Here is a 15,426-nt window from a genome sequence, read left to right on the forward strand (position 1 = left end):
CAGTATAGAAATAAAGAACTTCTCAACAAACAACTGTACACTCTACACTTGCAACTTGGAAACTGCCTCCCCAGCCTACAGTTCTCCTACATCTTACAATACATTGAAGACATCACTGAAAAACAACATCAGAAAATATTGTTTAGGCATAAAGAAAAACTTGATGCTCTGAAAATGAAAAAAGGTAGCCCCCCAAAAACTCACATGATAGCCAATAAAACTTTCATGAAAGGACTACTAACTCAACTAACATCATTTTTACAAATAATGAGCTTGCTCTCATAAACAAAGGTCTAAAACATAACACATAGCCCAGACTTATTGCCTTATTGCATCTACTAAGCTTACATATGATGCTGCAAAATTAAATCCCAGGGAAACCAATTCTTTAGTATTTAAAGCCAATAAAATAATAACAAGACACCTCAGAAGCAACAGTTCACATAGAAACAGTGACCTATACATTCTAAATTGTATCAATTCTAAACATTCTGAGAATAAAGCTTTTATAGTCAAAGCTGATAAAAGTAATTGTACTGTGATAATGTATGAAAATGTTGAGAATACAATGCAATAACTGAATTATATTTTTATCCTACTTGTATATCTCAGGCCAAAAGTAAGAAAACACTTAAGAATTGTAACCAGTTGGGAAGTACGTGACTGCATTTCCATGAACCCCACTGCACTTCAGCTCCAGTCACCACCTAATACCCATAAGGAGAACTGTCCTATCAGGTCAACCGTGAGCTTTAGGAACAGCCCATCTTATATAGGCTAAACAACAAACTGCTTGCTCTGCTGAATACCAAATGTATTTTTGAAAACAAATTGTCTATTAAGAACACTTATGAACTCATTGACAAAATTAAAGATGTTTACATTCCACCGAAAGCCAGATTTGCATCACTTGACATGGTAAGCCTTTATACTAACATCCCTAAAGAGGACACCACAAATATAATCAGAAACAATCTACTCAAACATAAGAAACCAAGCATGGCAGAAATCTGTAAGTTCATTGAGTTACTGACCTTGGTACTGTCATACAGTTACTTCATTGTTACTAACAAAATATACAACAAGGAAGATGGGTTAGCAATGGGTAGCAGCCTTGCTGGAATGTTAGCGGATATTTATATAAATCACTTAGAGCAGACGTTTTATGAAGCTAACAGCAAAATCATCTACTACAAAACATATGTTGATGATACAATTATAGTTTTTGATGGCACCATAGAGAAAATAGACATATTAGCAACAAATCTGAACAGCATACACAAAAACATTAAATTCACAGTTTTACATTAAACCAACAACAGCATCAATTTCTTAGACTTAAAATTGGCAACAAAAAATAAAGCATCATTTTGAGATCTACAGAAAACCAGAATCCACTGATATATGTATCAACAACTCACCTTGTCATCCAAACCAGCATAAGATGGCATATTTTGGATGCACATTGGATTGCCTACATAATATTCCACTTGAACCAGTTCAAAAAGAAAAAGAAATCAATGTATCTAAAGCCATTGCTTCGAACAATGGATACAGCCCTCTCATAATAAATAAATTATCACAAAAAATTCAAAAACCTTTAGCCAACAAAGCTGCACTCCAGACAACCCCGCAGCTAACATAAGAAACAGTAGAAAACGGCGGAAAATATGTTGCACTACCTTTCTTAAGGTGTATATGCTATAAAATAAGCAATCTATTTAAAAACACAAACATTAAGATAAGCTTCCACACAAACAACAAACTCCAGCAGATAGCAGTTCACAACTTAAAGAATAGTAACCCCCATACAAAAAAATCTGGCATATACAAACACAGCTGCAAAGCTGCCCCTCTTACTATATAGGACAAATTGGGAGAAGCATTGAGACTCAGTTCAAAGAGCATATAGATGCCATATATCTGAACAACATTTCAAAATCCACATTTTCCATGCACACAGCTGCTAAAAATCATGGAATAAGGATTATTGAAGGTCATGTACAAGTATTGCAACATTTTGAGAAAGGTAGCTTTATGAATTTGCTTGAAGAGACTGACACATATACACATAAAAGCAAATCACCACAAAATCTCGTCAATGAACAGACCGAGTTAGCCATTGCAGCCCTTCTTCAAAATTTCAGTCACTTGTTTCCCAATTTAAAGTAAACACTGCTACCCTCACAATAATAACATGCGGTCACTAACCCAACATAAAATAGTGAATAATAAGTAACAGCTTGCAGTATCATGCAATACCTCCAACTAGCTATAACTAAAAATCAATGAAATGTCCACTGTTGCAATTTTATTTATGTCTATCCATCCCAAAAATTTACAGTGCTTCCAGTCTATGCCATACTATTTACATAATATGTCCATAGTTGTAGTAATATTTATTTATGTACATCTGGCCCTTATCATTTACTTTGGTTACAATGCATACCATAATATTTACGTAATCTCACTGCAGTAAAACTTTTACAAATTGACTGCTTTATTGTTTTATCTTAATTTTAATCTGTTCTCTTTTATATAAATGGTAAGTGATGAAACATTAGTAATTCGTAAATTCCTACTGTCACATACATGTACATAATGAAATATCTCAGACTGGAAGTCTGTGGCATTGTTAGGGTTGTAATATCGCCAGCCTAAGGACCAAAAGTTTTGTGGTCATTGATGGAAATAGAAGTAATTTACTATGCGAATATTTCGGAATGGGAAAGATATGGTGAGATATCGGGATTATTTTTCGAGTTTTGTTCAAGAGACTTGCTGCTGACGATTGGAAATCCAAGTTTTTCCCTTATCTCCTCCATTTAGACTTCGTGTAATACTACAAATTGGTGAGTGCAGTAGAGAAAATGATGCAACTGAAATCAAACAAAGTACTTTAAACTCGCGAAAGAGCTGTAGACATTGAAACGCCCCCTTAAAAAATTTTGTAGTTGACAGTGCTGGATAACCTCTTACATTATTTGATTTTCAAACAGCTGGGCAAAAACTGAACGTATTCAAACAATTTTATCTTTACTTATTCTGATCATCACTAAACTGACAACAACGTATTTACCTTAATAGTATTCAAAAGTCATCATATATATATATATATATATATATATATATATATATATATATATATATATATATATATATATATATCAATTCGTGACGTCCATCTTTACAAATTTCCTTTTTCTGGCGGTCACAGGTCCAGGTCGTCCGCTTATAGCAACCTCTGAAAACTCATCTCTCTCTCCACATCCACCACTGCTGGCGGCTCACGTCCAACTGCACAACGCTACCCACTGTTCACACCCAACTGACCATAGCGAATATTCCAACAATGCCAACTATCCACAGACTGCACACAACACAGTCAGTGATTTTCATACAGAGCGCTACGTGGAGTTACCAACATAAAAACCTAATCAGCCTACTTACAACATCTGTGAAGAAAAAGTACTCTGCAAAGAAAAGGTAAACGTACGTTTTTCATTAACTCCACATTGACTCCACTATTGTACCTTAATATGCAAAAACGACAATCAGGGCAATACGACTGATTCAGAGATGATCTACGCTTCTTTGACGACGAGAATCGATTGAGCGCGTTACTGTGAACAATCAAAACCTCTAGTGGGCTTAGAAATAGCGTCACAAGGAGCCTTCTGACGCTCAGTATTTATTGCAGAACACTGAGTATTTCGCAACAATATTAACGGTCTGAGAGCGGTACTGACGGTCTGCGCAGGATACTGAAAGAGACTGCAGAGCTTTAAAAATGTTTACGCTCACTTAATGTGTTACGTAATATATTGTTCCGTGTAAGGGCTGGTATTGCGCGGCTTCCTGATTTTTGGACGTTTAACCAAGTGATACAGCGACGCCATGTCAATATGAATACATAAAGAAAGACACATGGCACGAATCGTTAGGTGAAATGCAGTGAGGAGAATAGTTTGGTTATAAATTTTACGCTTAATAGCAAACAGTTGTAGAAACATACGACGAAATTGTTTAAGTATAGGGACATAACAGTGCCGAGGCTTATTTGTTAGTTTCAGAACCATGAATTACGTATTGCGGAAGGATATAACGGCATACTTACCGATCCTCTACAATAATGTATTTTACATCTTTCATGTTTATAATTCGTTTCCAGGATTGTCGAAAATGGAATCCAAAGAGTATATGAACAATATCTTTTCTGAGCACATAGGGGGTAACGTTGTTCACGGATTCGCTAAAGATTCGTAGTTCATTCTTAAGTTACTCCGATAGTCATCTGACTCTCCTGCATGTTATCTTAGCATGTTAATATGGCCGTGTATAGAACGCCTTCGTAGCCACTTTTTCGCACATCGTCGCTTCCTCTTGCTTTTCTTCTTGCAGCGTGCAACGACTGCAGTCGCATTACTGTACATGCTATTTCTACATCCTCGTGCGCCGATATCTTCCCTACGAAGGCAAGGTTCTGCTTTGCTAATCGTTACCTCTCCCTCTGGGAGGTAACAGTTCTTTGGGACTCTTAATTACATTCGACGCCACGGTTACGATTAGCAAAAATTCTTATCGAATGTCTGATGAGGTCTAGGAAAGCCGAAACGCGTCACATGTGAAGATTACATATATCTATCTTGTGCAACCAAGACTGTTTTTTCTGTTCTAAAGATCTGTTACGGTTGCTGTATGAGTGCCACTGTGGAAGCCATCGACTGGAGTGATCTTGATTTATCAGAGGTCTCCGACCTTTTTAGTCTGCGGGCCACATTGACTCCTCCACGAAGTCACAAGGGCCAAGATATACCTAGTGGGATTAAAGCACCCTAGCACTCCATGATCACCGTAATTTAAGGCTAAAGGAAAGATGAAATCGCAAAAATCTACGGTTGTGGGAATAGCTAGCACTGAAACGAACTACGATTTTTATTTAATTACATAACTTTGATTGGTGGACGTACCTGACCGAAATTCTGGCGTATTTTATTCTGGCGAATTTCACCGACATAAAAGTATGTCACTGCACATTCTTCACGAAAGCGTCCAGCAAAGTTAACGAAATCTCAAAATCATTGTTAGCAACACTATTAGTGCAAGATGTAACAGTAGTAGAATATGTCAACGCATTGTTATTTCAAGCAACGCAACAGTAAGTTCAGTTACGTAGTCTTGTAGCGAGTAGCAGCGCCAATGTCGCGGTGTATTGGTCGCGATAGGCTTCTAAACTCAATTGTTGGCAGTATATTTGGCAAATATTTGGCGGGTCGGATACTTTAGACGTCAGGCCAGCTAACGCGGGCCGGTTTTGCCGGCTCTCGCGGACCGGTTTCGGCCCGCGGGCCGTAGTTTGGAGACCCCTGATTTATTAAAATGGCCGATAAAGTGACACAGGCCAAATCTGTGAGTCCTAGCGTTTACTTACCGGCATCTGAACCACACACGACTGAACCACAACCCTAAACTGGAATACAAATCCGTGCTCGTGCCTGGACTAATGCTGCACTGCAACACATAAGCGTAAAAAAGGATTCTCTCGTAAACGGAAGCTGAACGTGCTGCACACAGCAGACTTTTAACAAGGCAGTGGAAGGAGTAGACGCATTCGCAAGCAACTAAATGTTAATTACGTGGAAAACGGAAATACCTACGGCGGCGAAATCAGCAGCAAGGACGGAACCGTAGAGGTGAAGAGCCTCTGTTCGTTATTATTTGTACAGAGCTGCTCGCACTGTACGTTTCAGGACGTTCCGTGGTCGGGACTGCGCCCACGGCAGGCGTGCGCCGTGGAGTCTGCGGTGCGCCACAACCCTGGACGACCCATCTACGTGCTGCACACGTGTGCAGCGCCCGCTTCAGGCATGTGGCTGCCGGCGGGAGCCACAGCTGTGCATGTGACGACGGAGGAGTTCCTACGCGACACGCCGCTCTACACTCCACTCATAGAAAACGGCGCCCTCGCCGCCAGCAGGTGGCCCGTCCACCACGCCTCTGACGTCATGCGGCTCGTCGCGCTCTGGAAGTACGGTGGCCTCTACCTGGACCTGGACTTCGTCGTACTGAGGTGAGAAGGCGATTATGTAGCCTCAGCATATCGGCAGAATATTACATCCTCTCATATCTTTCAAATCACTGGACAAGGATGGCGGAGACTATGAAACGTCCCCTTTGAAAAATTATACATGACTGTGTTTAAACTGACACACAACGTCCCCTTTGAACAATTTTACATGACTGTCCTTAAACTGACACACAATATTTTTAGCGCAACGCAATCTGACTTTCCAAAATCCCTACAAAAGAATGGCCCTGACTAACATTGACTTATACCTTTCACAAATCACTTACCTCACAAAACTCTTCGTTCCTTCAACTACTGCAATACAGCGAGCGCCACTACTGCCAGCTAAATAAAAGATTCAAACTACTGAAGGCACTAACTACTGATAGGCATAGTTAGCAAATGAAAGATTTTGATAGAGAACAAACAATGTATTTACCTTAATAGTGTTGAAAAATCATAATATCTATATCAGTCCATGATATCCAATATTACAAATTTACTGTCTGTCCAGATCATCCGCTCTCAAAACTCCACCATCTCACACCCCACATCCACCACCGCTGGCGGCTCACCTCCAACTGCGCAACGCTACGCGCTGTTCACATCCAGCTGCCCAACACTACAATGGCAGACAACAATGCAAACTAGCCACAGACTGCACACAGCACAGCCAGTGATTTTCATACAGAGCGCTACGTAACGTTGCCAACAAGAAAACATAAACAGCCTCAGCTCACCTCCAACTGCGCAACGCTATGCGCTGTTCACATCCAGCTGCTCAACACTACAATGGCAGACAACAATGCAAACTAGCGACAGACTGCACACAGCACAGCCAGTGATTTTCATACAGAGCGCTACGTAACGTTGCCAATAAGAAAACATAAACAGCCTACTTACAACTATGAACATCATAGATTTAGGGACCCCCCCAATTCCCTCCTAAAGCCAGCAGTGACTAGATCACATGACTGCTAGCCACGAAATTCGGACGCCTGGAATCGTATGTAGCTTATCTAACGGCCAATATACCGTGGTTGAAGGAGGGGTTTCGTAAAAGTACTTGAAAGTTCTACCAGTGTCCAAGTTCTCACGAAACTCCTACAGTTTTTCTGCAACTGCGCTATGCGCTACTGGAGCACCTCCCAGTGGCTGGCATGTGTAAACACAGTACGATGGTTCAAATGGCTCTGAGCACTATGGGACTTAACTTCTGAGGTCATCAGTCCCCTAGAACTTAGAACTACTTAAATCTAAGTAACCTAAGAACATCACACACATCCATGCCCGAGGCAGAATTCGAACCTGCAACCGAAGCGTCCGCGCGGTTCCAGACTGTAGCGCCTGGAACCGCCCGGCCACACCGGCCAGCAAACACAGTACGAAACAATTGTCTATATGGAGCGGAGAAGCACCTTGCCAATATAAATGATGTATTTCGAAGTTTATTGTGGCACTATACACTGAAGCAGCTTCATTTGGATTTGGATGAGTGGAGTGTAGAGCGGCGTGTCGCGTAGGAACTCTGCCAGCACCACGTGGACAGTTATTGTTTACGAAGGACGTAAAACTAGCACAATACGATTAACTGATAATAGAACAGTGGTAGACGAAAAAGAACAAGAATTGCGATTTGTGCTAAATGTAAGTTACTAGCTGTGGATTAAGATATGCACCAAATCAGAAGAAAACATCACAGGTGGACGTGTTGGAGGACTAAGTGTTCAAGCTGCGAAAAATAATCTTGAAGATACACATGGTGTTGGTTTTAACCTGACTGCTAAATATCTCAAAAAACGGTGCGCCGTACGAAAACAATGTTCTACACGAAAGGTTAATACACTCCTGGAAATTGAAATAAGAACACCGTGAATTCATTGTCCCAGGAAGGGGAAACTTTATTGACACATTCCTGGGGTCAGATACATCACATGATTACACTGACAGAACCACAGGCACATAGACACAGGCATCAGAGCATGCACAATGTCGGCACTAGTACACTGTGTATCCACCTTTCGCAGCAATGCAGGCTGCTATTCTCCCATGGAGACGATAGTAGAGATGCTGGATGTAGTCCTGTGGAACGGCTTGCCATGCCATTTCCACCTGGCACCTCAGTTGGACCAGCGTTCGTGCTGGACGTGCAGACCGCGTGAGACGACGCTTCATCCAGTCCCAAACATGCTCAATGGGGGACAGATCCGGAGATCTTGCTGGCCAGGGTAGTTGACTTACACCTTCTAGAGCACGTTGGGTGGCACGGGATACATGCGGACGTGCATTCTCCTGTTGGAACAGCAAGTTCCCTTGCCGGTCTAGGAATGGTAGAACGATGGGTTCGATGACGGTTTGGATGTACCGTGCACTATTCAGTGTCCCCTCGACGATCACCAGTGGTGTACGGCCAGTGTAGGAGATCGCTCCCCACACCATGATGCCGGGTGTTGGCCCTGTGTGCCTCGGTCGTATGCAGTCCTGATTGTGGCGCTCACCTGCACGGCGCCAAACACGCATACGACCATCATTGGCACCAAGGCAGAAGCGACTCTCATTGCTGAAGATGACACGTCTCCATTCGTCCCTCCAATCACGCCTGTCGCGACACCACTGGAGGCGGGCTGCGCGATGTTGGGGCGTGAGCGGAAGACGGCCTAACGGTGTGCGGGACCGTAGCCCAGCTTCATGGAGACGGTTGCGAATGGTCCTCGCCGATACCCCAGGAGCAACAGTGTCCCTAATTTGCTGGGAAGTGGCGGTGCGGTCCCCTACGGCACTGCGTAGGATCCTACGGTCTTGGCGTGCATCCGTGCGTCGTTGCGGTCCGGTCCCAGGTCGACGGGCACGTGCACCTTCCGCCGACCACTGGCGACAACATCGATGTACTGTGGAGACCTCACGCACCACGTGTTGAGCAATTCGGCGGTACGTCCACCCGGCCTCCCGCATGCCCACTATACGCCCTCGCTCAAAGTCCGTCAACTGCACATACGGTTCACGTCCACGCTGTCGCGGCATGCTACCAGTGTTAAAGACTGCGATGGAGCTCCGTATGCCACGGCAAACTGGCTGACACTGACGGCGGCGGTGCACAAATGCTGCGCAGCTAGCGCCATTCGACGGCCAACACCGCGGTTCCTGGTGTGTCCGCTGTGCCGTGCGTGTGATCATTGCTTGTACAGCCCTCTCGCAGTGTCCGGAGCAAGTATGGTGGGTCTGACACACCGGTGTCAATGTGTTCTTTTTTCCATTTCCAGGAGTGTAGTAGTGAAGGGGACTTCTGTCTGTGCTACAACTGACCATATCCTGACCACACCTCCTGCTTGTGCGGGGTTAACTTAGTGTTTTCAAATGGAAACATCCCCCCACTCCGCCCCCAAATTTTTACTCTATATTCGGATTCTTCGCAGAAAACGACGTTCGGCTTACTCAAACCATTGTTTTCCATTGGTGATAGATGGTACTGTAATAGACAAATATCAAGTGTGGCTGTTTTTTTTGGAATTAAGAACCAACGCACTTCATTCTACGTTTCATCTGCTATGTAAATGTAAGCTAATGGTTGATATTTATGTTCAAAATTTACTTTAGTGTTGCAAATTTGGTTGTACCGTACAAAGCCTTGACTTAGACAGTCCTCCTTCTGATGGTCGAAGGACAGGCAGCGGAGGTACTGGGCTGGCAGATGTGGGGGTTCCCCCCGGTGGTGGTGCAGGAAGAGTTTTACCCTGTAGTGGAATAGACAGACGTTCGACTGTGTCAGCTGCTGAGGCCGCGAAATTGCAAGGTAGGCTTCCCCGTTTCGCGTAACCAGACCCGCCAGGTATTGAATCCATTGTATTCTGATGTACGTAACCCTTGCATGACATCTTCTGATCAATACTGAACCGGCACTTTTTTTAATCATGACACTCATTGTAGGTGGTCAGGGAGAAGCATATGTTTGGGGAAGACGTGTCGTTCTGTCTTAGTAGTAGGTGGTGTGCTAATTGCTGTGAGGTTAGCGTTACGCAGCAGCCTCTGGCTATCAATGGCCTGATGGGCTTTGCTTGTGGTAATGAAAGCCGTCTCTTGTCAAGATGACAGTGGCGGTTTTGACCTGACTGTTTGACCTGACTGGTTAGGATGGTTGCCAAGGATTTCCTGGTAGTATTGGCTAGGAGGTTAGAAATCTTCAATTCATTTTTTGTGCGCTGTTTCGAGTTACTGGAATGATCATGGGGAGGAAAAAATGGGAAATTTGTGGTAAGGTCTTATGGGACCAAACTGCGGAGATCATCGGTCTCTAAGCTTACACACTGCTTAATCAAACTTAAACTGACTTATGCTAAGGACAACACACACACACCCCTGCCCGAGGGAGCACTCGAACCTCCGACGGGGGGATCCGCGAGAACCGTGGTAAGGCGCCTCAGACTGCATGGCTACCCCGAGCGGCCGAACGTGGAGAGGAGAACGAGGGTACCTCTGTGAGTGGATGTGAAGTGTGGCGGTTTAGAGGCTCCAAATGTCGTCTTGCCCTGTCAGTCTGCGGATCGTGAGGCTCTGTTCTGCTGCTATTCGCCATTTTAGAGTACTGGATGATGTCCGTAAAGTGTATTATCTTTCGCTGTGGTATCGATTTGGCATCGTACTTGTTGGGTGTGCCGGCTTAGGTGGCTCTATAGTACACGCCCGCGGGTATCCAGCCAACTACTGACGCCTAGAGGAAATATTTCTTTACTCTGCGCGGGAGGGGCCGAGAGGGTGCTCTGCAGCAGTTTAAACATTTGAGCTGAACACGACGAGTCGTTACCGCTCGTCGCTGCGCCTGCAGATAAGCGGTGGTCCTTGCGAGTCACGAGGCAGACGCTGGGCGGCGCTATCTGCAGTTAGAGGGTAGAGAGCCTGTATACAGTGAGAGAGGCCACAGGTGAAGTTGCCCGTGATTGGTTGATTAGCTTTGGCAGAAAAATGGCGCCAAACGTATCTCGCGCTTCCTATGTTCGCCGTGCTTTTGAGTTGAATTGAAGTTCAGAGGACTTTTGGAAACGATTAAAAGGTATTTGAATTATTGAGAGACTTGTTATGCGTTGTGCATGCATGTTAGATTTAGTTGTAAATCGTTTTTAGTACGTAATTAGCGTTTGCGATCTTAAATACGAGTTGAAATAATGAAGCGTTTTGTGATAAAGTCGGTAGGCCTACGTGTTTGAAGTAAACACGTTAGTAATTGTACAGTATTGTTTTTGACATCTGTAATTCGTTCTGCAGACGTTCGTAAACGATGCCAGGTTGTACTGCATTTGGTTGTTCCAATAGAGGCGAAGGTGGCTCTCGCATGTTAGCACTTCCACGCAATGAAGAAACACGAAAGCAGTGGGCAGTCGCAGTCAACAGGGCTGACATAAACAGGAGCCTCGTGGAAACCAAACAAGTATTCTTATCTATGTGACGTAAGTCGTTTTTGCTTTTTACTACATATAAAACAACTTGCAATATATATAGTTAAATTTGAAAGCAGACCTGTAAATTGGCTGTGTGAAAATTATTATAACACATTATTCTTATAAACAAAGGCATTTAACGAATGGTTTCGCCATATTGTCTTGTGCTTTTGATTCGGTGAGTGTGTACTCCACTACAGGCAATTCAAAAGTCCCGCTCGCAGTTTGGCAGAAAAATGGCCGCCGTATCGTCCGGCTGGCCACTCACTATACAGGCTCTCTATTAGAGATGTGAAAATTACCGAACTATCAGATTAATAAGCCACAGCTGCAAAATACTAACGCGAATTATTTACAGACGAATGGAAAAACTGGTAGAAGCCGACCTCGGGGAAGATCAGTTTGGATTCCTTATAAATGTTGGAACACGTGAGGCAATACTGACCTTACGACTTATCTTAGAAGAAAGATTAAGGAAGGGCAAACCTACGTTTCTAGCATTTGTAGACTTAGAGAAAGCTTTTGACAATGTTGACTGGAATACTCTCTTTCAAATTCTAAAGGTGGCAGGGGTAAAATACAGGGAGCGAAAGGCTATTTACAATTTGTACAGAAATCAGATGACAGTTATAAGAGTCGAGGGGAATGAAAGGTAAGCAGTGGTTGGGAAGGGAGTGAGATAGGGTTGTAGCCTCTCCCCGATGTTATTCAATCTGTATATTGAGCAAGCAGTAAAGGAAACAAAAGAAAACTTTGGAGTAGGTATTGAAATCCAGGGAGAAGAAATAAAAACTTTGAGGTTCGCCGATGACGTTGTAATTCTGTCAGAGACAGCAAAGGACTTGGAAGAGCAGTTGAACGGAATGGACAGTATCTTGAAAGGAGGATATAAGATGAACATCAACAAAAGCAAAACGAGGATAATGGAATGTAGTCAAATTAAGTCGGGTGATGCTGAGGGAATTAGATTAGGAAATGAGACACTTAAAGTAGTAAAGGAGTTTTGCTATTTGGGGAGCAAAATAACTGATGATGGTCGAAGTAGAGAGGATATAAAATGTAGACTGGCAATGGCAAGGAAAGCGTTTCTGTAGAAGAGATATTTATTAACATCGAGTATAGATTTGAGTGTCAGGAAGTCGTTTCTGAAAGTATTTGTATGGAGCGTAGCCATTTATGGAAGTGAAACATGGACGATAACTAGTTTGGCCAAGAAGAGAATAGAGGCTTTCGATATGTGGTGCTACAGAAGAATGATGAAGATTAGATGGGTAGATCACGTAACTAATGAGGAGGTATTGAACAGAATTGGGGAGAAGTTTGTGGCACAACTTGACTAGAAGAAGGGATCGGTTGGTAGGACATGTCCTGATGCATCAAGGGATCACAAATTTAGCATTGGAGGGCAGCGTGGAGGGTAAAAATCGTAGAGGAAGACCAAGAAATGAATATACTAAGCAGATTCAGAAGGATGTAGGTTGCAGTAGGTACTGGGAGATGAAGGAGCTTGCACAGGATACATTAGCATGGAGAGCAGCATCAAACCAGTCTCAGGACTGAAGACCACAACAACAATTAGAGGGCTCCGCTTGGAGCTGCTGTCGGCAGGTGCCGCTTATGATGGCGGTGAAAGCCGCTCAATTGGCGCCCTGCATTGGCGGTGACAGGTCGCGAAGGTGGGTTACGTCGCTCTGATCGGTGTGTTGATCGGTGCTGCACGGAAAAACCCTACCCGGGTGGATTTTGAGGGGAGCTAATGTATGGATAGAGAACGTTATCAGATCGAAAATTTTTCAAATCACTTCTTTATTTTCAACACGACTATTTGCTTCTTAGTTCGCTTGCGACCGGCCGCACTCTCACCCCTCGGACTGTCACGCACGAAGCGGAGAATCGATTATCCGAATCACTCAGTATATGATCTACAGGATGATTCAGCTGTCGCTTTAAGCAACCAGCAATGTTATATGTGGCCTTGAAAAAGCATGCGCGACGTTTTCATATTCCGTCACTACGCTACAGAAAAATTAACAAGGTTTTTTCTTTTTTTTTTTGGAATTTTGTTGTTGTGGTCCAGAGACTGTTTTGATGCAGCCCTCCATGCTACTCTATCCTGCGCAAGCTTCTTCACCTCCTACTGCAACCTACATCCTTCTGAATCTGTTACTGTATTCATCTCTTGGTCTCCATCTGCGATTTATACCCACCACTACGCCCTCCAGCACTAAATTGGTGATCCCTCGATGCCTCAGAACATGTCCTACCTACGGATCCCTTCTTCTACTCAAGTTGTGCCACAAATTCCTCTTCACCCCAATTCCATTCAGTACCTCCTCAGTACCCATCTAATCTTCAGCATTCTTCAGTTGCATCACATTTCGAAAGCTTCTTTCTCTTCTTGTCTAAACTATTTATCGTCCATGTTTCACTTCCATACATGAATACACTCCACACAAATACTTTGAGATTTCTCTTCTCCAGAAACGCTTTCCTTGTCATTCCCAGTCTACATTTTATATCCTCTCTGCTTCGACCATCATCAGTTATTTTGTCCCCAAATAACAAAACTGATCTACTGCTTTAAGTATCTCATTTCCTAATCTAATTCCCACAGCATCACCTGATTTGATTCGACTACATTCCATTATCCTCGTTTTGCTTTTGTTGATGTTCATCTTATAACATCCTTTCAAGTCCATCCTGTTCAACTGCTCTTGCAGGTCCTTTGCTGTCTCTGCTGCGGTTCTATGCGCTTCAGTCTGGAACCGCGTGACCGCTACGGTCGCAGGTTCGAATCCTGCCTCGGGCATGGATGTGTGTGACGTCCTTAGTTTAGGTAGGTTTAAGTAGTTCTAAGTTCTAGGGGACTGATGACCACAGATGTTCAGTCCCATAGTGCTCAGAGCCATTTTTGTCAAATGTTTTATTTCCTCTCCATGGATTTTAATTCCTATTCCTAATTTTTCTTTTGTTTCCTTTACTACTTGTTCAATAAACAGATGAAATAACATCTGGGATAGGGTACAACCCTGTCTCACTCCCGTCCCAACCACTGCTCCCCTTTCATGCCCCTCGCCTCTTGTAACTGCCATCTGGATTATGTACTAATTGTAAATAGCCTTTCGCTCCCTTTATTTGCCCCTGCCACCTTCAGAATTTGGAAGAGAGCATTCCATTTAACTCTATCAAAAGCTTTCTCTAAGTCTACAAATGTTAGAAACGTAGGTTTGCCTTTCCTTAATGTACCTTCAAAGATAGGTATTGTCTCACGTGTCCCAACATTTCTCCAGAATCCAAACTGATCCTTCCCGACGTCGGCTTCTACCAGTTTTACCATTCGTCTGTAAGGAATTCGTGTTAGTATTTTGCAGCCATGACTTACTAAACTGAGTTCTGTAGTTTTCACACCTGTCAATGCCTGCTTCCTTTGGGATTGGAATTATTACATTCTTCTTGAAGTTGGAGGATATTTCGCCTGTCTCATACATCTTGCTCACCAGATGGTAGAGTTTTGTGAGGGCTGGCTCTCCCAAGGCTATCAGTAGTTCTAATGGGCCTTTTTTCGACTTAGGTCTTTCAGTGCTCTGTCAAATTCTTCAACATTATCATATCTCCCATTTCATCTTCATCTACGTCCTCTTCCATTTATATAGTATCGTTCTCAAGTACATTGCCCTTGTATAGATCCTCTGTATACTCATTCCACCTTTCTGTTTTCGGTTATTTGCTTAGAACTAGTTTTCCTTCTGAGATCTTGATATTCATACAGGTAGTTATCTTTTCTCCAAAGGTCTCTTTAATTTTCCTGTAGGCAGTATATCTTACCCCTAGTGATATGTGCCTCTACATCCTCACATTTGTCCTCTAGCCATCCCTGCTTAGCCATTTTGCACATACTGTCGATCTCATGTTTGAGACGTGAGACAAGCG

The 15,426-nt window shown here is 43.3% G+C and overlaps 1 protein-coding gene across 1 annotated transcript in view; it reads left to right on the forward strand.

The window, feature by feature from the left end:
• Nucleotides 1–15,426, forward strand: part of LOC124594524 (lactosylceramide 4-alpha-galactosyltransferase-like) — a 78,115-nt gene that overhangs the window by 27,052 nt on the left and 35,637 nt on the right. The window contains exon 2 of the mRNA XM_047132898.1: nucleotides 5,751–6,070. Within this exon, the coding sequence (XP_046988854.1) occupies nucleotides 5,751–6,070 (320 nt within the window). The remainder of the gene's footprint in view (nucleotides 1–5,750; nucleotides 6,071–15,426) is intronic.

Source organism: Schistocerca americana, chromosome 2 (assembly GCF_021461395.2).
Source record: "Schistocerca americana isolate TAMUIC-IGC-003095 chromosome 2, iqSchAmer2.1, whole genome shotgun sequence".
Lineage (NCBI taxonomy): Eukaryota > Metazoa > Arthropoda > Insecta > Orthoptera > Acrididae > Schistocerca > Schistocerca americana.